Source organism: Pipra filicauda, unplaced genomic scaffold (genome assembly GCF_003945595.2).
Source record: "Pipra filicauda isolate LSUMZ 115617 unplaced genomic scaffold, ASM394559v2 scaffold553_size308853_pilon, whole genome shotgun sequence".
In the NCBI taxonomy this organism is placed as follows: domain Eukaryota; kingdom Metazoa; phylum Chordata; class Aves; order Passeriformes; family Pipridae; genus Pipra; species Pipra filicauda.
In genome coordinates this window covers 239,795-265,435 of record NW_024104702.1, presented here as the reverse complement: position 1 = coordinate 265,435, position 25,641 = coordinate 239,795, and the positions used below count along the sequence as shown (strand labels likewise).

Genomic DNA, 25,641 nt, shown 5'->3' with positions numbered 1-25,641 from the left:
GAGACAGTGACAAATGCAATGAAAAGTACTGCTGAATTCCACTTTGCTCACAGGGAAGAGGCCATAAGAACAGGTGCTGGCCCAGACTCACCTTCAAAAGCTTGGTTGATGACTCCAGTTGATACCTCTTTTTCTTCAAGGTAGTGGGTGAAGGACAGTGGACAGTGTCTTATCTCTTGCAGTTTGGCATGAATATAAGAGAAAGTAGGTCTGTTGTGAGGTTCTTGGGACCAGCATCTTGTCACTAAATCACATCTGAAAAAGAAAAATTTACAATGCAAACGTTAACGATAATAGAATCATTCATCTCAACACTTACCATTAAACATCTGAGAAGCAAGTTTGGCCTGAAAACTTTCTATATGGTACAAAGATTATCATCAACCGCTGAGGAAAGGAAAAACAAATTAAAGATCAGATGTCAGGAATACTCACCTTAAAACCTTTTAATTTTTCAAAGATGGATATTTCTGAGATTGGGAGCAGCTATAACATAAAAACAACAACCAACCAACAACAACAACAAAACACAAAAAAACCCACCACCACTAAAAACCACACTTACCATTAACATCTACTCTCACTGAAGAAGCCAGAAATATTTTCTAAGGAAGCAGAGAAGGAGGAAATTCTCTCACAGAAAAAAAAAAGCGTAAATCCAGAAATGAACCTGAAGTTTTCAACTTATTTAATCCTCCTTCAACTCATGTTACCTCAAATTTAGAGGAAGTTCAAGGCAAACCCTCCAGCACAGAGAGTGTTAATTTAGATTTCTGCCTCCAGACCAAAACAAAGTGGAGTAAGTTTTCCCATCAAAGGCAAAAATGGTATAAATTTCCTCTGGGTGCAGGGATTCTAGCCCACCTTGTACAACACTATCTCTACCATTCAGTGGAAAACTTTACCTCCTGTTTGTATAAAGGATAGGGCTGGTTTTTATTCCTTAGTCAAGGAACCAAATCCTACAAAAGCCAGCGGGAGACAGGCTGAAAACCAAAACACAGCTAACATCTGGACATGCTAAGTGTTGGGAGTGGAAAGAGGTCTTAGAGTCTCAAAACCAGAAAGCAGCCAGTGAAAGGCCTGTTCAGGAAGCTGTTCGTGGAATGTGGAGCATTTACCTCTAAGCCCTAAGTTCAAACCCTCCCCTGACAAACACGCTCCCAAACCTACTGCTATGTGATACCAGGCATTACTCTGCTATGTGAAATGAATTGGCTTGCTCAGATCCTTGCTTACCCATCTTAAAAAGATAACTGCTGTCCTTCACCACAACTGGGTATTTTACAAAACCCTTAGTGACAGCTGGGAAAAATCTCTTGACTTCTGATTTTTCAATGATATTTTTCATTAAAATATTAGTGTTGGATGATAATGTGAGAACCATTTTTCATTGACCTGTATCTAGTGGTTTCCAAGTTGAACAGAGCAATTCTGTTTTTTGAAAATGATCCCATGAAATTTTGCAAACCCATTTTAAGAATCTAATAAATGGTAGTGACTTCATAACACTCTGAATCACTTCAACTGCTTGCATTCAGGTGTACTGGTTATTGATGACACTGGAAATATAGAATGAAAAGTACTGAATAGGACTCAAAATGAGGTTAAAGAATTGGTTTTCCTTCTGCTGTCTACAAAATGTCTGTCACACTAAATTTCAGCCTTGGATGCTGGAAGCCAAACCATCTGCTTTCTGGTTGTGATTGTTGGTAGGATATCCAAGCAAAATACATGAATTCAGGTGCTGTGCTCCACCAGGTTAGCACCTGGGCTCTCATAAGCAGAGCCTTGTGGAAGGTGTAGCAATGAAGTAAAAGAGCTGATGGAGTACACTGCTCCTTCAACTGAAAGGAAGAAACAGCCAGCCATAAGCCAACAGAAGAAGAAAGAAACAGGAAATTATACATAAGTCATAGACTCATAGAATGTTTTGGGTTAGAAGGGACCTTCAAGGATGATCTAGTCCAACCTGCCAGCTGTGTGCAGGGACATCTTCCACTAGACCAGGTTGTTCAAAGTCCCATCCAACCTGGCCTTGAACAGCTCCAGGGATGGTATATCCACAACTTCTCTGGGCAACTTCTTTCAGTCTTTCACCACTCTTATCATAAAAAAATTCTTCCTTATATACAATCTAAATCTACCTTCTTTTAATTTATGAAACAAGAAAATCATGAGTGTGGATTCTGAATATTTTTGTATTCCTATGACCAATCACTGTCTTTATAAATAACTAATTTTTTATTGGACAATCTGCTTTATAAAGCAGTTCAGTTTTGCTATGGAGTGGGGATATTAATTGTTGCTGAAACATTCAGTACTGTAATTTTCTCTTTTTAATTATATTTCATATTTTTATTTACTAAATTAAATTACTTGTTAGTTGTCTTAAAATATCGATACCAGATAGAACTGGTATTTTTCACCAAGTATTTAATTCAGGTAGGCCTTAGGTTTCTAATGACAAAAACTTCCGTGCTGTCTCAAAATATATCTGCAAATTTTGCATGTACAGCTATTTGTGGCACGATATTTAGCTTTCAAGTCATGCTATGATATTGAAAGCTTTAAGTCACACAACAAACTTCCACTAGCTCAGAAATGCATCAGCACGAGATCAATCGAGACGGTGAAAGCCAGATAAATATGCCAAGTTGCTTATAAACAATAGCTTTTATCCTGTACATATTCCTATATATTTGGGGATCCAAACATATGTTGGTAAACAGTGCATCATTTTAGCATAAGAAAGAGACTCGGAGGATTCCCCTACTTTATAGGGAAAGCCTTTCAGGAAAAAGAGCAAAATAACAGTTCCAAACACAGCATCAGCTAAAGGTTTATGTTAGGTTTAAGAACTAGCCTTTACACTTAGATGTAAACCTACACACCTACACTTCACACACGTGTTTTATCTGGGTGCAACAACTGACAACCATAGAGCTGCTTACATGGGGCAAATTAAATTTCAAGGGCCTGGAAAAAAAAATAACTAATACACAGTATCCAGTCCTGGAAGCTGAAAGTGAACAATTCCTGAAATGTGCTACAGAGCACAGAAGCTACAGGGCAGCATTACCAATTTTTTCTCCCATGAAATGGAAAATATAATCAATGTGGGATTTTCTTAGAAAAAGTTGTTACGATGAAGAAGAGCCTCTGCTTTCATCTGATGCATTCTGATCAAGGCCTTCTTCTCTCTCATTCTCTTAGTCCCTCCAGGGGGCCATTCCCAGAGACAAATAGCAAAAAGCTTTTAGTTACCAAACTAAAATTTCTTCATCGAAGTCAGTTGTGTAAATTTGCATGGGACTGAGCATTTCGTGAAACTGCAAAATCAGGTCAGCGAGTGGTATGGTGCTTGTACAAATTCTCTTGACTGTAATCCACAGACTTTGAAGATCTATGTTAGTTCAGATCAGTCCGAACCTTGGCATTCTCTTGCATGCAAGTCTCACACTCAAATGATTGTACCAGATGTGGATCTGACTGCAAATGTAGCTCCATTCATAGATCTAATTCATATTTCAATAAACGAGTATCATTTATAGGTCCCCAAGCCCCTTTTTCCAATTCATTACCAAGCTTTACCTATCCACACTTCTTTGGGGAAGAGTAGATGATTAGTCCCTGGAGCAAAATCTTGGGAGGTAAGGGAGAGAATTTCTCACCCTGCCAAAAAAAATCCCAATCCCACTTTCTTAGTGCTTTTTCACCCCAAAGTTTCTGTGCCAGCCCTACTTGCACTTGCAGTGTAAGCCTACCACAGATTCCTAAACACTTCTCAGCTGAAGTACTTTGGCCTTTGAACTCTTTTCCTGTCAGTGATGGTTTGTTTTGTCAAATGACAATGAGCAAGCCAAAGTGCCGAGGAGACAATTACTGACGGCTGGTGTCCTGATGCAGGTTCAAAACCTCAAGGAGGGAAACAGGAATGTCAAGAATCCCAGCATGCCATTAATGACCTAGGAAAGCAGCAAAAAGCTATTTATGCTACTGACAGAAGCTGCATGCAGGTGCTGAGTGTTCACCAAATGAGATAAAAGATGGTACAAGAGCCTAAGCTCATCAGCTCCTTGGCTTTCCCACTATCAGGCATTGATCCTACAAGTTACAACAGGCAGACCAGTATTTAAGCCCTATGCTATGCTAAGTTCAAGATCTGGCACCTTAAAAATTACTTCAAGCAAAGTTTTCTTAAGATTTGGTCACGTGCTTTAAGGCAACTTATAAGCCTTTGCTTAAGCTTGAATGTCAGATTAGTACAGGGATATAGCTGCCTCCTATCCTTTTTTATTCGCAGGAGAGCTGTCAGAAACTTTTTGAGGAAACCTTTTTCAGAAGAAGATCTCAAAAATAAAATGGCTTTGGGCTCTCATTTGTTCTGTGACTTCCAGTTTTCCCTCTGTTCTTAAAATTCTAATCTCTTCAGTTTTCCAGTTCCTCCAAGTGCTAAAGCTTGGGGGTTTTGGTTTTATTTGGTTTGGTTTGGTGTTTTGGTTGTTTTGGTTTGATTTGGGTTTTATTAATTGCTACTATGGTGTTTCAGCTATATCTACATAATGATAAATAATCATCTTTTTTGGAATTCAGAGCATGGTAATTGACTGTGAAATCTATCAGAGAAATACTGGTTTTCCAATCACAGAATTATTCTCAAGCCTTTTCCTCAGCCCCAGGAGTAAGAATTGTTCAGTAGCCTCTCCTTCTATTTGTAGGACCAGCTGTCACATGCATTGTTGGGACAGAGTGGGTAATAAAGAAATTGAGAAATGAAATTAGACAATATTGAGTGATTGTTGAGTTCACATTCAGCTTCCTCCTTTACACATTTCTCGTCAGTATGGGTTTGATCCACTAGATGTATTTATTTTATTCTTTTAATTGCAAGAATTTTGCAATTAAACCTGAATTTTGTGCTCAAGAGACAAATAGAAATTCAAGGCTTTATTTATCCAGCCCAGCTAAAGACTAAGCAGAATTGCAGACTTCCCTTTTCCTGTACTGCTTCGGCTTTTCTTATTGGTTTTTGCAAGAGTTCTATCTATAAAGAGAGCACAGGTTATTTTTCACATATATTCTAATATTAGCCTAATTCCTGCATCTACCATTGAGAAAGCCAGTTATATCTACTGTTACTAGACCAGTAAATTCTTTTTTGAAGCCATCTTAACTTTTAACCAATACCATTACGTGCTCCCAGGCAGTTCTCACATTACTACCAGATTCATGCCCAAGACTGACTTTATATTGTCCCTGAAACTCTATTTAAAAGATCAATATTCGCCATTCAACTTCAACACTTATATTCTTGTTCACAGGCTGCACTGCTGGATGAATTAACAGGAGGTTGGCAGCTACCAGAGCTAGCTGTTTTATTGAAAACAAAAAGGAATGATGTTGAGCTCTGCGTGGGTATGACTGGCAACAGGTCTCTTGCTTCTTATAAATATTATCAACAACATTTAAACAAAATTAACTTACAGGTCATCAGGACAATTGTTTGGAGATTCCAGCCTTCCTCCCGAACGTACATGGTGTAAAACTTCTGTATTGGACAAACCCGGATATGGCTGTTGACCCAAAGTTAATGTTTCCCACACTAGTATTCCAAAAGCCCTAGAAAGCACCACCAAGAAATAAAAAAAAAAAGAAAGAAAAATTAATAGCCATAGTCATCATGAATAATCTCCTTATTATCAGCTAAAATATACCTAACCTAAGAATAAGACTCAGAAAAATTAAGTTAGGAGTCTTAATTCATTGTTGTCCCTAAGCCAGTCTCTGGAACAGCTAAAATAGATGTGTAGAACCGACACACTTTCCCAGACTCAATGAGATGCAGCTCAGAAGACATTGAGTACCCACATCTTCCCTGGGCAACACTGCCTGACTGAGCATGTCCTCACTTAAACAAATGTTTAGAAATCTCTAGAGGTGACGTTTTAAATGGAGAGAGACAAGATCTCCTAAGCCCCACTCATGGAGCAATCAGCACCTCATTTGGTTTGGCACAGAGCACTAAACGACTTGCTTAGATAAGTGCAAGAGTGGCAGTCAAATGGATTGGTGCAGGGGCTGAGGACTTGGACAAGACTGGTGGGTACAACCCACCTGAGTACCTGTGGCCACGAAATCTAAACTTGTGTGAATCTCAGGCTTTATGGATCTGGTTTTATTTGGGTTTTTTTTTTCATGTCTCTGACAGTGGGTCTCTGCTTCTTCACCATACACTCAAAGTTATTGAAATACACACTTTAGGTAAACCTCCACAGCAAAGTGCTTTGACCTTCCCCTGATGACACTGAGAAAGTTGATCTTCAAAATAAAGAAGTCACTTGAAGAGGGGAAAATGGTAAGGGTATTTGGCTGTAGGAATGAAGTGCCAATAAACCTAATGGAAAACAAAATGGAACAGCATGCAGGCAGTCGATTCACTGTCTGATCAAGTAAAAACCACATTGTGGGCCTAGTACAAAATTGTTTAAGTGACATAAGTGACATTCATGACTTTGAATCCAGAATCCAAAGTTAGAGTTCAAACCATAAAGAAATATACCCATAATATATATATCATATATTTGTGGTGCCAAACTTTTCATTAGCCCATTAAAATATCACTTAGGAGGAAATCTGTCTTAGCCTAAATATTATTAGAGATGGAAATATACAACCTTGTAATTCCTCCTACGAACTAATATTTTCTTGTTGTGGGATTTAATATTATTCCCACAATTGTGTAGCTGCTGTAACTCACCAGACATCAGAATGACTTGTAAAGACACCATCAGTAAGGCTTTCAGGAGCCATCCATCTGACAGGGAGTAGGCCCTCTCCTCTTTTCCTGTAATAATCATTTTTGTAGACATCTCTGGCAAGCCCAAAATCACCAATCTTTACTATCCGGGAGGAGCTCTCATATTCCTTCTCAGACACAAGGCAGTTGCGAGCAGCCAGGTCCCTGATTTGTAAGGCAGAAAAAATGAGGACGGAATTTACATTGCAGAATAACTCAGGTCTGTAAGTCACGTGGTTCAACCCTCTCTTCAGAGCCGTGCCAACCTCAAGGTTGGATCATGGGACTTCGGACCTCACTTAGTTTAGTTTGGCATATCTTCAAGACTGGAGATGATACAACCCCTCTGGACAATCTGTTTCAGTGGTTGATCTTGCATTGTGAACAACATTATCTAATATCCTTCACTGTAAGTTGTGCCTGTTGCTTCTCATCTTTTCCCTGTACTTCTCTGAGAAAAGTCTGTGTCCTCTAAGGCTACCCATTAGGCAGATGAGGACAGTAAATTGGATCTCTCCACTTGCCCTTCTCTCTGTTGCACAGGGTATGATTCTTGCCAAGGGTTCAATAAGCCCTGGATTCAGATCTTAGAGTAGCCTAGCATTTTGAGAGAGAACTGCAGATGATATTTAGCAGAAAAGTGTAACATTAGATTTTACTCCAGTGCTCTCCCCTTTCCTGTTACATTGTGACATCTTTCTAGGCAGTTTTCCCAGTTAAGATAATTAGTCCTGACTCTGTGGGTAAATCTGTGAAGGCTAACGTAAGTTCTGTACCTGTGTATAAAATGCATTTTCTCTAAATAGACACAGCCTTTGCAAACATCCAAACATATATCCAAGAGGTCAGTCATTGTCAGTAAAGGGTTCTGGAGCTGCAAGAAAGAAAGACAGAGGTTAATCATGCCTTTCAGCTTTACCAACTCAGAATGACAACCTCCCTATGTAAAGATGGTATTGTTTCCTCATTTGAAATGTGTAGGATTTTCCAAAAGAGTAGAAGCAGAGGTGTAAAATCTCTATATGTCAATAGAGTGAATATTAATTAGGAGCAGGGTAAACTGCCAAATCACTACACTATAAGGAAGGTGAATGCATCCCGTTCTTTGATTTGGAACTAAAAATATCCTAGGACCTTCAGAGCTGTGGAAGAAATGGGATCCTGAAAATTTCCTCCCACTATCAGAACAGGTTTTCTTGTTGCTGTATTAATCAGTGTGGTGTATTTCTAATAGAGTACATGTATATACATTTCAGTACAGTTCAATACTGACTGTGGATTTGATCTGATCATGTAAATGAACTGTACAATTGCTATCATGATATAAAATTTCATTGTTGAGTCGTTTTGACCTACAGTCCTACCATCCACATTCTTAATCTGCATACTAACTATGAAAAAATTTACTTCAAGTTGTTCATTCTTTATTCTTTTCTCTTTCCTTCTAAAGAATTTGAGGATATGGGGATCGTATCTTATATGTCTGGACTATGCCTCACACCTTAATGATACTGCTATTATTTAAAGACAAAAAACCCCTACGATGCCTAGTAGACCACATACATCACCACCATTATTTATGATCACTTTCCAAAGGACTGGTTATGATTTTGACAGAGAGAAATTCAGCAGACATCTCATGACTGAAACCACGATTTTGGTCAGTAATCTAATGACATTCACTCTTCTTCACAGCACCACTGAATGCAAGCTTGGCACTCAATATTGAAGTCTCAGGGTGTTAAGGAAAAACCAATTCAGACTTTGCAGGTACAGAAACAGCTGAACGTCAGCATGGACTTTGAGAAAGGGCAGTTCCTTACCCTACCTTTTGTTTTCTGGCTCCTCGTAAATAGTTAAGTAGATCCCCTCCTTCCATCAGCTCCAGTATAAGATACTGAGGTTCATTTAACAGGCACACACCAAGTAACTTCAGAATGTGGGGATGATCAAATTTACTAAAGAGAAGGAAACAACTGTAAGACTACAGATGAGAAATCCAGCTGGTTGATAGCTAACAAAATGTATATAGATGTAAGCAATGAATGAGCAGTTTGGCCTTTACAATCCTGCCTCTACGAACAACATGATTCAGTGCCTGGATTTGCTCAGTCATGGAGAGAATTCAGGGACATCCCTTCAAAACACAGGTTTACACTGTCTTTGACAGGCACTCTAATACATGTACCTATATTAAAAAGCACATTTCATTCTATTTCCAGGAAACAAAGAAAGGTAGCCAAATGGCATTTTCTTCTAGGAATAATGTGATTTGCCACCTGTACATTGAAAGTATCTATATTATTTTAATAAATTACTTTTACTACTATATTTATAGTAGAACTGATGATTCAGAAAAACACACAGAGAAAGGTAAAAGCACAAGGTGCAATATATAATTTTCACAATTCAGAGGGGAACTGTTTTTCACAGGACATTTTCAAGAGAAACAAAATACACATGACAAATACTTATAGGTATACAAGTAATTGTCCGTGTGTGTCTAGTCTAAAAAGACAAAGATTACCACAATGGAATTGGCACTCTCAGACCTAGCACTTTTTAAAAATGAAGAATACTTTTGCTTCTGTCAGTACCCGTGTTTTTACAATCACATCTCTTGTTTTAGAAAATGGTTTTGCTTCTCACCACTGTGTGAAAGCACTTGCACCAGCAGTCAGAGAAACTTGACTCTACTGGGAGAAATGATGGTGTTCAAAATGCTGTCAAAAGCACAAGTGTAAACAAATAAAGCAGAGGGACATTTTCCTTCTAACCTTTTTTAATTCATGTAGTCTCAGGTGTGGGCAAAACTTTAGCAAAAAGTGTGATTTAGAATTTGACAGTTGCCCCTGGCCCCTAGCACATACCTCTCAATCAGGCAAATTTTGGCACTTTCAGGAACAAAAAGAGGGGAAGGAGCACCTGGCATTTTCCTTTCAACCAATACAGACCTTTCTCCACTGAGCTGTCATTCCTTACTTCCCAAGTGATGGGACAAGGATTTCCTACATATATCTGTACACAAATGACTCACCAATTACCAATAACAAATGACTTTCTGTAATAGAGACAACTCAATTTCCCCACTGCTGCATAGCAATAATAGAAGTACTAAATAGTCCTATATTCAGCTTAACTGGGCCAGTATGCATAGCATTACAATCTAAATTTTAATGACCATCCAAAAAGGCAAGCAAAATAAAAGTTGCTCTTTTAAATCTTACATCAAGGTTTGTAAACAATCAGATCTACTTATTTTTCCTTTCTATGTTTGATTTCATTTATGAGACCTTACAGATGAACATAAAGAAAAATCATTAAGTTCTCCATGTGTGAACTATTATTTTTCATATTAAAAAATAAATAATAAAAATATATCTTTTTTATTGTTATTGTTTAATGACTACTAGAAATATATAATACTTAAACTTTTCTATTCTTTTAATTTCTCTGACTCATTTTATTGGTGTACATATTAATGTTTACTTTTAAATGCAATAATTTTCAATTATATATTCTTCCAGGATTTCTGGGTTTGGATTATTACGTGCAACAAGAAAGTAGAATTGGGGAAGTTTCAGAGTCTTCAACTATGGGTCCATATAATTTCCATACTACACAGAAAAGAGACCTTAACTGGGTTTATGACTGCTAGATAGACTGAAGAGAGATTATAAGATATTTACACACAACTGCTACTGTTTATAATTAATTTTTGCTTTAATGATATGGTTACATTTCGGTTTTCACAAACCTTTTACCCCATTCAGGTACAGTATGTGGAAAAAGTTAGGCAAAAATGCAAGATTTTTTTTAAATATGTAACGAAAAATAGAATGCTGTGAAAACCAATTTCAAATTTAAAAACACAATATTTTCTGTGCATGATATAAAATCCTTCATTTTTTAAAAAATGCTTCTAATTCTGCATTCATGAAATAAAAGTCAAAGTGCAGAGGTGTGTCTGAAAATTAAACTACACTCTTAGTCCAATGTTACCAGCTGAAAACTTCAGTTGTATTTCTGCTTGTTTCTGTGGAGACTCTGGAAAACCAGATTTTCAGCTGAAACACAAACTTTTCTATGTGACGTTCTTGCGTTGGTGACAGATGCATTAAGTCTACCTCAGTAGAAAAGGTATGTGGCAGCCTCTAGTGGTAAATATGAACATTTTTTAGAAACAATTTCCACAGTAAGTTAAAACTTGAAGGCATCAGCTGGTTCTGATCTGTTTTGGTAAAACGGGATTAGCCAAATGTTGTTTGATTGCCTTTAGCAACTAACTTAGTTTTAGATGAGCAAGGATACCAAAATACACCAGTCCAAACCCAAATAAATTCATGTTATGAGCATACTGAACTTGCAATATATATATTAAATTTTGCTAATCTGTTTTATAGCTTTAGTTTTGTAAGATTCATCAGTAGTGATTTACTTTGTTAGCAAAAACAGGAGAACACCCTAAAAGTGCCACAATACTTTGTTTAGAGGAAAGTGCTGCTTTCATTCCTCTGGAAGGCCACCATCTTCACATGATGCTGGCTTTGAAGGGTGCCCAGTGGCAGAGCTGTCCCTACCTCATTAAGTGTGCCTCCTTCAAGAATTCACTCTTCTCGTGGTCTGTCGCACCCTTCTTCAAAGTCTACTCAAGAGAAAGCAGAAGTGTAGTTACACTTCGGTCATCACCATCATCATCACATAGCACTTACGTAAAGCAATCATACATAGACATGGCCTTAAATATACATTATTTTCCAGAAATCATTACAAGGAGATAGGCATAGCTTTAAGTGACTTGCAAGAAATGCTGCAAGGAAGTACCCAGATTTGTCAACACCCATGTCTCAGGTAAAACCTCTAAGACAAACCTATCTGCCCATCCCATTCCATTGCCAGAGAAATATAAAGATACAATTACCTTGACTGCTACTTTGGATTCTCCATTTCCACCTGCCAGGATATCTACTGCAGTCCCTTCATACACTTCTCCAAATGCTCCACTTCCTAACAACTTGTGTAAGTTCAGTTTGTCCCGAGGGAAGGTTGGCAATGATTCAATCTCTGCCTGAGAAGGAAGAGTACTACAAAACAGCAATACTAATCACTTGTTCATACCTAAAAATGTTTGAAATTTTATTAAAATTCTTCTTCAAATGAAGGTGGTATTATTTCTATCATCAGATACATTTAAGGGAAGCTTAGTTGAGGCCAGGATGTTTTGGAAGCTATTGGAAAACACCAGAACTTCTTCCTTCCTCATGCACTTACTTTTCTTGCCAGGGTGAGCATGAAGGGTGGGCTAGGGGCAATCCAGGCCAGGCTCCATGCCAGGGAGACCACATGTCAACGCACCCTTCAGAGCAGACCTGCCCTGCAGCACAGATGCAGCCCTTAACTCTACCTTGAGGTGTCAGGAATGAGTGCCCTGATGAAAACTGGTACAGGGAAGCCCTCTTGCATGTTTTTGTCCTGAAAATACATCTGTCCTGAGGACATACCGTATAGCGTAACAGGCATTGGCTATTCCCACTGTCTCAGACATCCCTCTGAGTTGAGCTAGTTCCTTATCTTCCTTGATAAACACTATCCGTCCAGGCAAGGCTTGTTTTCTGGATTTCCATCTTTGGTGCCATACTGGAACAGAAAAGTAGATGATCAGGTATTTCGCTCTGAGAGCATCCCAATGTGCAAACAGGCTGAAAGGTTACAGACTTTTTGTTATTCAGTTCAACATGGCCCCCAAGCATCTCATGGATGCAAGTCATTTCCAACCAGCCATCCAGCCAACTTTTTCCCACAAAACACATACTCAGCTCATTGTGCTGAGAAACCAGTCAAGCATCTGTTTCTGTATGTGGCAAGCCTGAAGGGCAGCTGATGCATCCCAGGGAAAGGAAGAGGAGTGAGAGGACAGGACCATCAGATGTGGACATGTACATCTCAGGGTAATCATTGCATCCTTTCTTCAGGAACAAATCTTAAGAGAAAGATAATGGGACTCTTGCATGAATAAATGCAGTTCCAAACTTGAGAATTGTAAGGTACAAGTTTTTATAAGGATACATATGAACATCAGTGCTCCCTCAGCATTCCTGTGCTCTCCCTGCAGGTGATCAACAGCAAGAAATGCCTGAGGATGGAGTGAATTTGCATCCTATTCTTGATACTGAAAATATAAACAGTTATCTTTAGGGCTTCAAAGAATGAGAATATGCAAATTCCTTCCAGCTCCCATTCAAGGAATAGCTCAGCATTTCCTTAAACCTGGAGGACAGTCACCTCCCAACACCTGGACTACCTTTTACTGAAGCCTGGCAAAACAAGCATATGCAAAAAATTTAGCCACATACCAAAAACGAATAGCAAGACCACAGCCAAACTCAGCACAACTCCAATCACAGAAGCAATGGCAGTGATGGTGCCTGTGGTGCCCGTGCCTTCTGTTAAATAGAAGAGGAAAATTGGTTAATGACTGTGTATACAAACAGTATCAATCCTATGGAGCTGACCTGAGAGAACCCTTAAGCAGCCTGCTTTGTAAATGTCTTCCTCTGCACAAAGCTCTCTTGTAGACTGTATGTGGATGTCTGCATTTGGTCAGACTAATCCTTCTCCCCCAGACCTGGGCCATTTCTGTGGTGATGACCTACAGTGTATGCAGAAAGAGAAAATACTGAACTGTTTAACCACTCAAGGTGGGATTTCCAAAAGCACCCACAGAGTGTAGGTCTAACATTCTGGCCAAAGGAAAGAAGTAATCCTCACATCTTTACCCAGTGTGGGAGCTTGCCTTTTTTCAAGAATCATATCATAAAGCAGTGGCAGGGCCACAGAAACAAACTGGTATAAATGAGCAGAAGTACATTTCAGGCCCACCGTTCTGTGCAAAAGAGCCTGCATGAGCACTAGCAGCTGGGGTCCATCATATAAATGTCACCATTTATGACCTACAAGACATATTACTTTACCTTTGCAGCAACATCATTATTAAAATAGCAAATCTCTGTTCATAAATTGGTGTGATTACTTAGAATTAAAAAAAAAAAAAAAAAGAATACTAAAGTATGAGACATACCTTTACCCAGAACTATATTCTTGCTTGTGTCACTGTATTCACCAACTCCCAGTGCATTTGCAGCTGCTGCTCTGAACTGGAATGTTCCTTCTAAGTTCTTGGCCTTCCATGTGCAAATACTGCCACAGGAGCCATTGTAAACCACCTCCCACAAGAACTTCATTTTGCTAGTGTTGCCAGACTGCTTCCTGAAACATGCACAGCACAACACCACAGATAAGTCATTAATGCCACGAGGGCAGTTTACTGCTCCCCCCCACCCTGTTCTTCGCTTCAGTTCCATGGTTTTCACAACATCTCTCTGCCTGCATGAAAGCTCAATCTGGCTGTGAGATTCTGGCTACAGAGCAAAAAATTGTGTCATGCCATTTCAGCAATGTGAAGAATCACATATCTTTATCTTCACACTGGAAATTAAATACTAGAACATTTTAGACATAAAAAGCTACAGCACACTTTCACTTGTTTCAGCGTATGCCTCACAACCACAATTTCAAAATATTCTTATTTAGCTTTCAGAAAAAAGTAACCATTTTTTTCCTATCCTATTAGAGCTTTTTGATTGCCCAGGTCCAGAGTAATTCAGTGGTTCAGGTTTCAAAAGCTAAACAGGAAGTAAGTAATTGGCAGCGAAGACACAATTCTTTAGTTAGCCACCTTCCCATTGGACTGAGATTGACTGCTCACAATAAATTCAGAGCTGATTACTCACAAAGCAAAAGAAGACCATGTATTAAAACTTGAAAGGCCATATCTGAAACATCATTTCATGTCATGCAAGACCATGATATATCATGTGAAATGACCTTCATGAGCATGTCAATCATTCTCCCAACACACCTTAATGCAGAAAAAAGTACTTCTAAACCAAAAAGACATGGGAAAACTATATTTTCAAGTCCTTGGTATACAAATATCCCTACTAGAGCTGTATGATAAAAAGTGGTTGTTTCAAAAGGCTATGCAAATATTTTCTAGAATGCTGTGCAAATGACCTAACATTTTTCTACCTAATGTAAAAGGGCCACGAGGCTCAAAGTGAAATTCAGTCAAAAACATCAGCATGTGCACATTCAGACTGAAGGAGAAAAGCTTATTTAATTAAAAGACCACCTCAGCGATGCTTCATGACTCCAGAGATGAGTAAGAAGCTGGAGTCTGGAGAACACAGCAGCTAATGCACGGCCCTGACACAGGCCAAGAGACTGACTTTTCTTTACCCATCCACAGTAAGTCAGATACAGACTGGCTGTTGGTATATCAAAATTATTGTTGACTCATAGCATGTGGGTCAGTGCTCCCGTATGCTCGCAGAGCTGTACGGAGGAAGCTTACAGCACCAGGAAAATATGTCTGGGTGAAAACTTATATAGGTAAGGTGTACCCAGCTCCAGAGTGCTGTCAGTCCTTAGCTTTCATAAGCAGAGAGTTAACTGAGAAGAAAGAAATAATAGCTGAGTTTAGCAAACTACTTCCTTCCATCAGTAGTGATTTCAAACAATGACATGGCTGACATCTAAGAGGATGGACTTTTCTCATTTTTAAATAATGGTTAATTAAGCTTTGCTCTGACTGCTTTAAACAGATCTCTCCAGAGTCATGGTCAAAAAATTAGAAGTTTCAGAGTCACTGCCTACAGCAATATACTCTAACCTGCCCACCCAGCCCTTCCAATGTCAATGCAGGAATAAGCATGAACTGGCACTCTAGTGTGACATGTATAGTCCAGGCAGTCTGTATTTGATGACAGAGCATTTTAAAAATTATATAGTTATCAGAGACTGAAACAGTTAATGACTTACTCATTATAAGATCACCAAAAGACTTTTACAGTCTGCAAAGAAACAACTGCTTACCCAGCAAAGCCTACCCCTCCCTGAACATGCCTACTGTGAAAGGACCTTCAAATCAGAAAAGTGGGTGCTGTATCCCAGGTGCAGGTGTACCTGAAGCTACAAACTGGATTTCCACATAAGGAAAGAGACTAAGAAGAGACAAATTCTGCAAGGTGGGATAAATTCTTATCATACCAACGTCCTCCCTTTTACATGGTGACTCTGCTGTGAAAACCTCTCTGGAGGAGCATGGAAAACTTGTGACATGTCCTGTGACATGATCCATGGTAAAACTCCCTGCCTCGGGGAGGTACAGAGTGTTCCCACCTGAGTTGGAAGTGTACATTTACTCATGAAATATTGGAGTTTTGGGGGGGGCTTCCCCCAGCCCCAACGGACCAAGACCACCACATCAACCAACTGACATGGAAGCTGTAACTACCAAGTTTCATCGCTGGATCCAGTGGGCTGTGATTATATATATATTTCCAACTTTATCCTTTCTTCCCCTTTCTCTCCCCTATGCATTTCTTTAAGTGTTATCTTTATGCTTTAATATTGCTATATTGCTATAGATGCTTTAATACTTCTATATTGCTATAGATGATAACACCCAAAATGGCAACATACCTGTTTACCTTTGAAACAAAATTGTTCCAAAATAAACTCTACATACATATGTTTGCAAACACTGATTATTCAATGTCATTTCACTCTAATACACCTCAAGGGATTCATTAATAAGAACTTGGGTTACCCTCCCCTTCTGAGACAAGTTGTAACAATATCATCCCATGTTAGTGGGAACACTCTACTTCTGGCAACGCTATAAGACCTTTTCATGAGTCCTCTGAACACTAAGATATTTATACATATATTTTAGCCAAAAATACATACTACATACCTGAAATTTGTGATTTGAAATTATCTCTGAATCTTCTAATTCACTGACAAAGATCCAAATATATCACCATATTTCAAAGTTGGTCTGAAAATATTGCTTGTGTATATTTTCTTCTAAGTTTTCCAGGAATTTCTGGAAATTATGGCTACTTGGTTTATCTAAGAAAGGGATCCCAATGAGAAGGGCCTTCTGCATCATAGATACTTCACTCTTCCCATCACAGCCAACCTGGAAATTCCTGCACACCGGATTTTTTTCTGGGCTGCTACCTATGGGAAGGGTACCTGCATGCATAGCTTACCTGCTTTCTAAGATATAGTAGGTCAGGTTGCTTCCATTATCATCAGCCTTTTCCCACTGTATGGAGTTTTTAGAGTCTTCTGCTCTTTTTGGTACTCCTGGCTTGCTAGGAACACCAGCTTAAGCCAAACAGGGAAAGAAACAGAACCTTTAGAATGTGTTTATAGCAAGACAAAGGGCTAACGGGCACAGAAAAAAATTAGATGTGCACATGGCTGTTTAGACGCACAAAAGGATGGAGGATCTACAGCAATAATCCCCATCTGGAATGTATCTTTGGCCTTCGCTTTGCAATGGATAAATTTCAAAATTTTTATTCACATGTAGCCTTTCACCGGTAATGAGTTCATATCCGTATAGGCATTTCATTTCAGTTTCCATCACTCTTTTCCTCTGCTCCACTTGGAAATAAACCTCATTTCTTTTGCCCTATTACTTTCAAAGGTATGATATTGTATTATTCTTTTTCAAACACGCAGAACTATTGGCTCTTAGTATAAGAAAATTGCCTGCTAAATTTTAGAAAATATTATGTTTAATATTCGCATCCTGAAAATAGTCTTAAAATCTTGTTATCCTACATTGAGTGCTCACCTGTAGTTTTAAAGCTTGTTGAAGAGGAAGTGCTTTTCAGTCCTGTAACGTAAACTACTTTACTCTTACAAAATAGTTGGTTGAAGGAAGAGTTCCTGTCAGGTTGCATGTGTAAACAAGATCTGCTGTGCACGTAGTGCTTGCAGGAGAAAACCAGTCACTCTTTGTTGGCCACTAGAAAAAAAAAAATCATCATAGTCAACTTTATTGCTCTTCTGAAGCATGTCACAGTTCTATGCCTGGGTAGAATTACTACTTTTCCACCTCTTAATATTGTAGTGGGGCTATGACACGTGCTGTTTCAATCGTGGGACTTTGTCCTCTTAGAGACCAAGGTCACAAACTCTAATTTCTTTCTTTGTTTTCAGAAGACCTACAAGTCTTGTTGGTAATGAAGATCAATAGATTAAGTGACCGCTTTACACAGCCAAGAGGAGCCTTCCCCTTGTATTTCTGGATCACCATGATGTGCCCATGAGTTCAGCTTGCCATGACACAATTGAAAGGAGGTGGTTTAGAGGAATTGTACTATGACATTTGTTTTAGGGCAGGGAAATCTTTGGTGTAAGTCTAATGAATCTGATTTTATATATTAAAGAATCTATGTGATTCAGCTTAGCACGACTTTTTCAGTGTTCATTGGTTCAAGCATTAAAATCTGAATTTTTCATCCATGTTGCTGTCACTCTAGCGCTTACTTCTACAGTTTGTACTTCTGGATCTGTCTTTGTCTCTAGCACTTTCTCCTAGCCTCTATCACAGGAAAATAAAATTCAGATACTAGGTTGTAGCTAATATTTATTGCTGAAAACCCTTTTCTTCTTTTTCTTGTGCAGAGCAAACATAGGATTTATAGCTGCAAGTCAGGTTGGGGCAGGGCAGTGAGGAAACAGGGAGAAGACTCTGCTGAAACCAGAGACCCAGGAGTAATTCTGATGGGGTCATCCAGGATGTCCTTTGGCACTATGGAGTACTAAATGCTCCAGCTGCATTCCTCCTTGTTCCTGGCAAATGCTGACTCCATCCTGCCCCTTCTGAGACACTGACTGACATCATCATGCCCAAATTATTCACTGAGACTCTTCATGTACATCCTGCCACCCACCCTGTCCTGCTCATCGGGAGAGAGTAGCTTAAATTCACTCTAATATGAACGAAAACCGTAAGTGGTATTCTTACCTTACACAGCTCAAACCAGAAGCTGGATTCTTTGATGTGCAGAGGAGCTCTCCATTCTAGCTGGAAACTTGTATTTCTGGGAACTATGTTGACAGGTGCAGATGGAGTCTCAAAAGTTTTTGCGATGACAGGGACACTTTCAGAAAACCAATTCTCCTCAGGATGAAAAGTAAGAACCTAGTAAGGAAATGAACGAACTATACAATACTAGACCACTTGAAAAGGTAGCTTTGCTTTAGCAACTCAAAATGTTTAGAAGACTAGCTGTTTTCAAACAAGACAGTGTTCAGGCAATACAGATACAGGTGTAGAAAGATTTTAAGCCTCATAGCTGCAATGTTACACACCTTCAGGCTGGAAGTCCATGGCCTGGAGGGCATGAAGTACCTTTCCCTTCCTCAGAGATTCTTCTTAGTTTCTCAGCTCAGCTTTCTTACCAAGACTTTTCTCTTTCTAGACCTTTCTTAAATGCCACATGGTCTTACACATGACATCTGTGACATGCAGATGTCACATCACATTAGGCAGGGCTTTAGAACCACAAAAACACAAAGTGAGGTGCCTTAGGATGTTGCCTTTCACTAAGCCACAGTCCAATATGACCTATGTTTGGGTATGCATACTTGCATAAACTCATACAGGTATTTAGGTAGGTGCGTGTATACATACATACATATATATATGTATATACACATATGTATACACACACATATATATATTCCTCATTGTAACATCCAAGCTTTTAACAAAAGCACAAAATCAAATTAAGACCAGAACAGATCCCCTCCTGCCATCATCTGAATGTTCTCCCAACTGTGAAAACCACACTGTGACTATTTGTGATGTACCCAGAGCACATTCTGCAGACAACATGTTTACTTGTTTGCTTTTGAAAATGTCACTCTGCTGACAGCCCTGCTGTCAAGACACATCATTTATTGTTTTTCTTTTAAGTCTTCATCTGTAAAGGGAGAAGCAGTACATTTTGTTATGAATCCACACTGGACACTTTTATTTGTCTGCTTTACAGAAGAGCAGTCAAAATATTTGCAGTTTAGTGAACAAACCAATAAAACTACTTGCAACTATACCTTGAATGAATTGCTTATTCCAGGTTGGAGCCCACTGACAGACCAGGCAAGCATCCCATTTGCAAATTCACTTTTTCGCAAGGGTGTCACTGGAACAGGAGGTAATGAATTGACAGCGATTTGATAGCGGATGGATTCAAGAGGTCCATTTGGCTTCAGAGGTTCACTCCAAGATATATTGATGGTGGTGTCAGACAAAACTAATGTTTTAATTGTATCAACTGCCTCTGGTACTAAAATAGAAAGAAAAACGAATCTTCTTTTAGGTACAGGTCTCACAAGAGGTTTTTTTGTCTGTTTTATTTTTAAAGAAGTCAAGAAATGTCACCAGGGAAGGAGAATAAGGTTAGATGTATATGAATATGATTAATTTACAGGACTGACACTTTACACGTGTAAAACTCATATTCTTGTATAGTCAGTCAGCTGCAGACAAGTTTGAAATATTTTGAGGGATTTTTTAGTATCTTCTTAGTTATCCTACAATGAAAGCAGACAAAAAAATACCAAAAAATCTGGTGTCTTGTACCACTACATTTATAGTCATATCACTGAATTCCTGTTCTCTCTTGGTTTCCTAATCGGGGTCTCAGATGTGAGTTTAATATGATGCTTACTTGGACACACACATAAAAAAATACCTGTGCACTATTCCAATTGGAAAGTCTGTTCTTGAACAGAAACTTCTGATGGAAGAAAACCCCAAACTAAGCACTGTTTGCCATCATTTGCAATTTTACTCAGAAAAACATGATCTGGCTGAGCTGTGTAAGGAACAAACTGGGTTGCTGGTCTGATGTTCATACCAGCTGGTTACTCACTAATTGTTCTGGAGAAAACAACCTTTCCTTTGAAGCTTTAAGGTCACAGACTTTGAAATAGTATATGGCATACCCCACCTCTGCATTGAAAAGTTCATTTGCTATTGAACTGTCCACATAGGTAAAAAGTTCACTTATTTTCCCAACATATCAGAATGATAAGTCCCTATGCTATCATTTATGTCCTAGTAGCAAGACTGTAGATTATTTAATGAAATATGCAGAAATTAGACAAATAAAGAAGACAAACTTCTCATTTTTCTAGCTTAGACATATGTGGAGTAAGAGTGACACTCTGTGGCAAGAGCAGTGCATTATTTTTTCTAAGTTGTTTTCCTCTTTTTTCATTCCCTCTATCTTGCTATTTGATGGAAAGCACAGATTAATCCAAGCTTCTTTTACTTCATTACAGAATCGAAAGGCAGAAGGGATTCACACAGCTTCAGAGGTGTAAAATAGTGTACACACTTCAAGAGGCTCTAGCAGCATCTGATTACAATTTAAACTAGCAGTTACATTCATGAAATTGAGAACATAATTGTCAGGACACATATACCTTCTATTTACAGCTAGCTGGAAATTTTTTAACAAATTGTGAAAAGCGTTCTGAATGTTGATACAAATACATATTAAAAATGCTCAGAGTTTGTGGGCTGGGATATTGGGGGGAGAGTTGCTTGGTTGTTTGATTTGGTTTGGCTTTTGTCTAGGACTTATTTTGATCCGGATGTTTTGTTTTGCCTCAGATAGAGAGGCCTATTCTGAGTTTCATGTTTCATTTTAACTTGAGACTGAAAAATTCCATTTCAGTGGAGCAATTCAGTCTCCCATTTCATTGCTACCCTCATGTTTCACCCCTGAAAGGGCGCACATTGCTGCAGGATGGATCGGTTTACCATACAAAGAAGTAATGGTGTGAATTCTTGCGGCATCCCAATAGTATTCAATGTTATTCAATCAACGTGTCACACTAATTTTATACTATATATATGGATTCCCATGCAAAGAATTGAAATCTATTTTTTTTTACCCATAGATTCCTTAGAATACAGAAAATATAGAATCATAGGGTCATCAAGGTTGGAAGAGACCTTTAAGATCATCCAGTCCAACCATCCACCCAGCACTGTATCCCTTAAACCACTAAGCCAAACCACCCAGCACCAGATTCAGACGCTTTTTAAATACCTCCAGGGATGATGACTCCACCATCTCCCTGGGCAACCTATTCCAATGCCTGATCACCCTAACAGTGAAAAAATTTTTTCTAATATCTAATCTGAATCTCCTCTGTCTCAGCTTAAGGCCATTTCCTCTAGTCTTGTCACTGAAGACATGGTAGAAGACGCTGGCTCATAATATTCAGAGATCCACATAGGATGAGAGCCTATTTGCTTGATGCTGCAGATGCTAAGAGATCTGACTCTTGAGAGGAAAAAAAAATAGCATAGTTGCAAGAGAACTTCCAAAGTATAATATGTCTGGAGTCCAAAAGAAGAGTGGCAATATGCCTGCACCTCTTGTTCCACTTTCATTTGAAAGATGAAAAGAGGTTCCTCTTAAACAGAGGGGGAAAATGTGACTGCTCCCAGGACAAAAGCCAGAGAATGATCTGCGCATAAGAGAAGCCACTGGCAGTTCGCAGGTGATGCTCTCCCGTGGACAATGGTGGCAGAAAGAGAGGTTACTTATTCTATAAATGAACCTTTAAAGAAATCACAGAGTACATCCCCAAGGGAAGAAGAAAAGGAAACAGGACCCCTGGTATGTACTTGTTGCCAGGTATTTTGAATAAAGTGTTTCCTTGGACATAGTTGATCACTAGGGAGAGAGACATTGAGGAAAGCAAGAAAAACATAGCGGTGGCTGTCCTTATTTCAATTCTACTTACTTTAGCACCTTCTGAAGCAGCCAAAAGCCAAGGAGAGGTAAAGAAAGAGGGAGGGAAACCTTAGAAATCCTGCTGTGGCACCCTAACTGCATGTCACAATATCTGCATAGCTGCCCAGCCTGCACAGCTGTATGTAGCTATAGCCATCCCTGCTGTACCCGGGCCAAGTGAGCCAATGCCCAGGGACCAGGTGGACTGTGAATCTCAGTTTTACACCTTTCTCAAAGAAAAACTGCTCCAATTCTTCAGGACAAGAGCCAGGCAGGAAAACTAGTGAAGATGAGGTCCATAGCATTTCCATATCCCTGTGAATTCAACAGCAAGCATCGTTAGGTACAATCTCCCCAGTATTTCCTGCAGAGCACAGAGTTGCTGCCACGTAGACTTATATATAATTCTGCCTTGCTGACTTAGGTATTGTCAGAGGTGCCTGATGCAAGTGACGACTTTATGTGGATCAAGCTGACACTGGCTGATGACACCCGCCACAATAAATAGGCGACAGCTTCAGAGCAAATCTGATACAACAGAAGAGCAAGAACTATGTATACTACAGGGAATAGCTACCTCTTATAATAGTTTTTCATATTTTCAGAGAGTTCAGCAGGTGCACTCCAATTAAGAGAAAATAATCTGAAGAAAAGCATAAAGGCAACTCCTCTGGAAGACAGGTACACGTGTGCATGAGTACACACACATGCGAAACAAGAAAAAGTGCTGAGCAAGGTACTTCTATTGGGTTGGGTTACAATGTAAGACAGTATGTGCAAAAGTATTACATGCATCTTTGGATGACCCTTTTCTTTCTGGAAGACAACAAGGGCTTCAGGGAATTTACCCAGTAGCTGCCCCACAGCTGGAAACAGGTGGAGTGAAGCAGGGAGTGAGCTGAAGTATCTTCCTGCCCTCACTTAGGTGTTTCCAAGCACAGGAGGCATCTAGCTCAGACTAGTAGTATTCTCAGAGAATAAAGACACCTTGGACTTGAGCTGCATGTGAATCTCAATTCCTCTTCTAGTAATTGATGAAAGTTTCCAGGTCATGTTGGTTTCAAGGACAGAGGGGATACATGGGTCTGTACTAAAGCGGCAGAGAGTTGGTTTTCCTTACTATTATATGCCCCAAGTTTCATCAAATATGACAAGCTGAACTCCCCCTGAGCTTCTTCTGTGTTCAACGGAGCCAATGCTAGGTGGCTCCAAGACGGACCCAAGGCCAAGACCACCTTGGCCAAAGTCATTACCATTAGCAGTGGTGGTAGCACCTGTAGAATATTTAAGAAAAGAAAAAAGAAAAATGTGCAACTGCAGTTGGAGAGAGGAGTGAGAATATGTAAGAGGAACAACTCTGCAGACACTCAGGTCAGCGAAGAAGGAAGGACAGGAGATGCTTCAGGCATCAGGGTAGAAATTCTCCTGCAGTCCATGGTGAAGAACATAGAACATCAGGCTGTGCCTCTGCAGCCCAAGGAGGTCCATGGTAGAGCACCTGCAGCCCCTAGAGAACCCCCCACAAAAAGAGGTGGATGCCTGAAGGAGGCTCTGACCCCATGGGAAGCCTGTGCTGGAGCAGGCTCCTGGCAGGACCTGTGGACCTGTGGAGAGAGGAGCCCATGCTGTAGAGGGCTTGCTGGCAGGACTTGTGACTTTTGTCCACAGGCGACCCGTGCTGGAGCAGCCTGTTCCTGAAGGACTGCAACCCGTAGAAGGGACTCATGCTGGAGCAGTTTGTGAAGAACTGGAGCCTGTGGGAAGGACTCATGTTGAAGTTCATGGAGGACTGTCTCCCATGGGAGGGACTCCATGCTGGAGCAGGGAAAGGATGTGAAGAGCCCTCCTTCTGAGAAGGAAGAAGTGGCAGAGACAACATGTGATGAATTGACTACAACCCTCCCTCTGCACCTCCCCTGCACCACTGCACAAGAGGAGGTAGACAAAACTAGAAGTAAAGCCTCAGAAAAAGGGAGGGCTGGGATTAAGGTGTTTTAAGGTTTTGTTTTATTTCTCATGATCCTACTCTGATTTTATTGGTAATAAATTAAATTCATTTCCCCAAATTGAGCCTGTTTTGCCCATGATAGTAACTGGTGACTGATCTCAACCCCATGAGCCTCCTACCTGTCCACCTGAGGAGGGGAGTGATAGATTGTATTTGGTGGGCACTTGGCATCCAGTCAGGGTCAACCCAACACACTTAACATCTTATCTTGGCCTCTTGCCTTCACTAAAACCTCTCTCACCTATCCACTCACACACAGATTTCTTAGTTTCCCTCTGCCATAATTAGATAAGTTTACCAATGTGCTTATTTATTTTTAGGTAACCTCTAACCAGTCCACTCCTAAATGACACAGTGAACATTCATGTGCAAAGCACTAGTCCTAGCTTTTTCTTCCTATCTGGAAAGGACTGAAAGGGTGCACCAAAATTCTTGAAGCCAACTGGAAACAGGCTGTTGTCATTCAGGCCAAAAGTAAAAACAAAGCATTGTCTTTTCCGCCTGGTTCACAACAAAACAAATCTGCATGACCTTAAGAAACAGTAATTATGAGAATGATGTCAAGCCAAGGGGAAAAAATCTTAATGCTGAATGAACATGTAACACACATATTTAAACATATATAACCACATATACATTCAAATACAACCTATTAAAAGATGTCGTCCAAGGCAGAAACTACAACTGTTTACCCTATTTTAACCATAGTTTATCTTTCCTCAGGAAGCCAATGAGCCAAAACATTAAAGAATACATATGTGTCTTATGAATCTTACAAATTCATCAAGTCTGGTTGCCAAAACCTTGTAAAGATCTACACAGGTTAAATTTTAAGCAGACAATTTGTCTGCTTCCTGATTTACAAACTAAACTTACATATACCTTTCTTTAACTGAGATGAGAATTCTGTTCAAAATCAGAATAAATTGTGAAGCGAACCTCCACATAGAGTTGTGCCAACTGTGTGTTTTCCCATAGGCTGCACTTCCTCTTCTGAATAGTAGTTTTTCACTGCTACTTGTATGGCATAACTTGAAAACGGCTGTAGGTTGTCTAGGACAGCAATAGGATCCTGAAATTCCTGTAATTAGAAATCAGATAATAAACATGCATTCTCAGAAAAGAGAGTCATATGTCAACCCAAACATCTG

General features: G+C 39.5%; 1 protein-coding gene across 1 annotated transcript in view; it reads right to left on the bottom strand.

Moving 5' to 3' along the window:
- Nucleotides 1–25,641, bottom strand: part of ROS1 (ROS proto-oncogene 1, receptor tyrosine kinase) — a 72,075-nt gene that overhangs the window by 9,822 nt on the left and 36,612 nt on the right. The window contains 16 exon segments of the mRNA XM_039387318.1: nt 92–255; nt 5,488–5,622; nt 6,761–6,964; nt 7,576–7,673; nt 8,628–8,757; nt 11,380–11,444; nt 11,721–11,883; nt 12,301–12,436; nt 13,153–13,239; nt 13,878–14,065; nt 16,918–17,035; nt 17,511–17,570; nt 17,573–17,684; nt 18,690–18,866; nt 19,781–20,013; nt 25,430–25,571. Of these exon segments, the coding sequence (XP_039243252.1) occupies nt 92–255; nt 5,488–5,622; nt 6,761–6,964; nt 7,576–7,673; nt 8,628–8,757; nt 11,380–11,444; nt 11,721–11,883; nt 12,301–12,436; nt 13,153–13,239; nt 13,878–14,065; nt 16,918–17,035; nt 17,511–17,570; nt 17,573–17,684; nt 18,690–18,866; nt 19,781–20,013; nt 25,430–25,571 (2,212 nt within the window).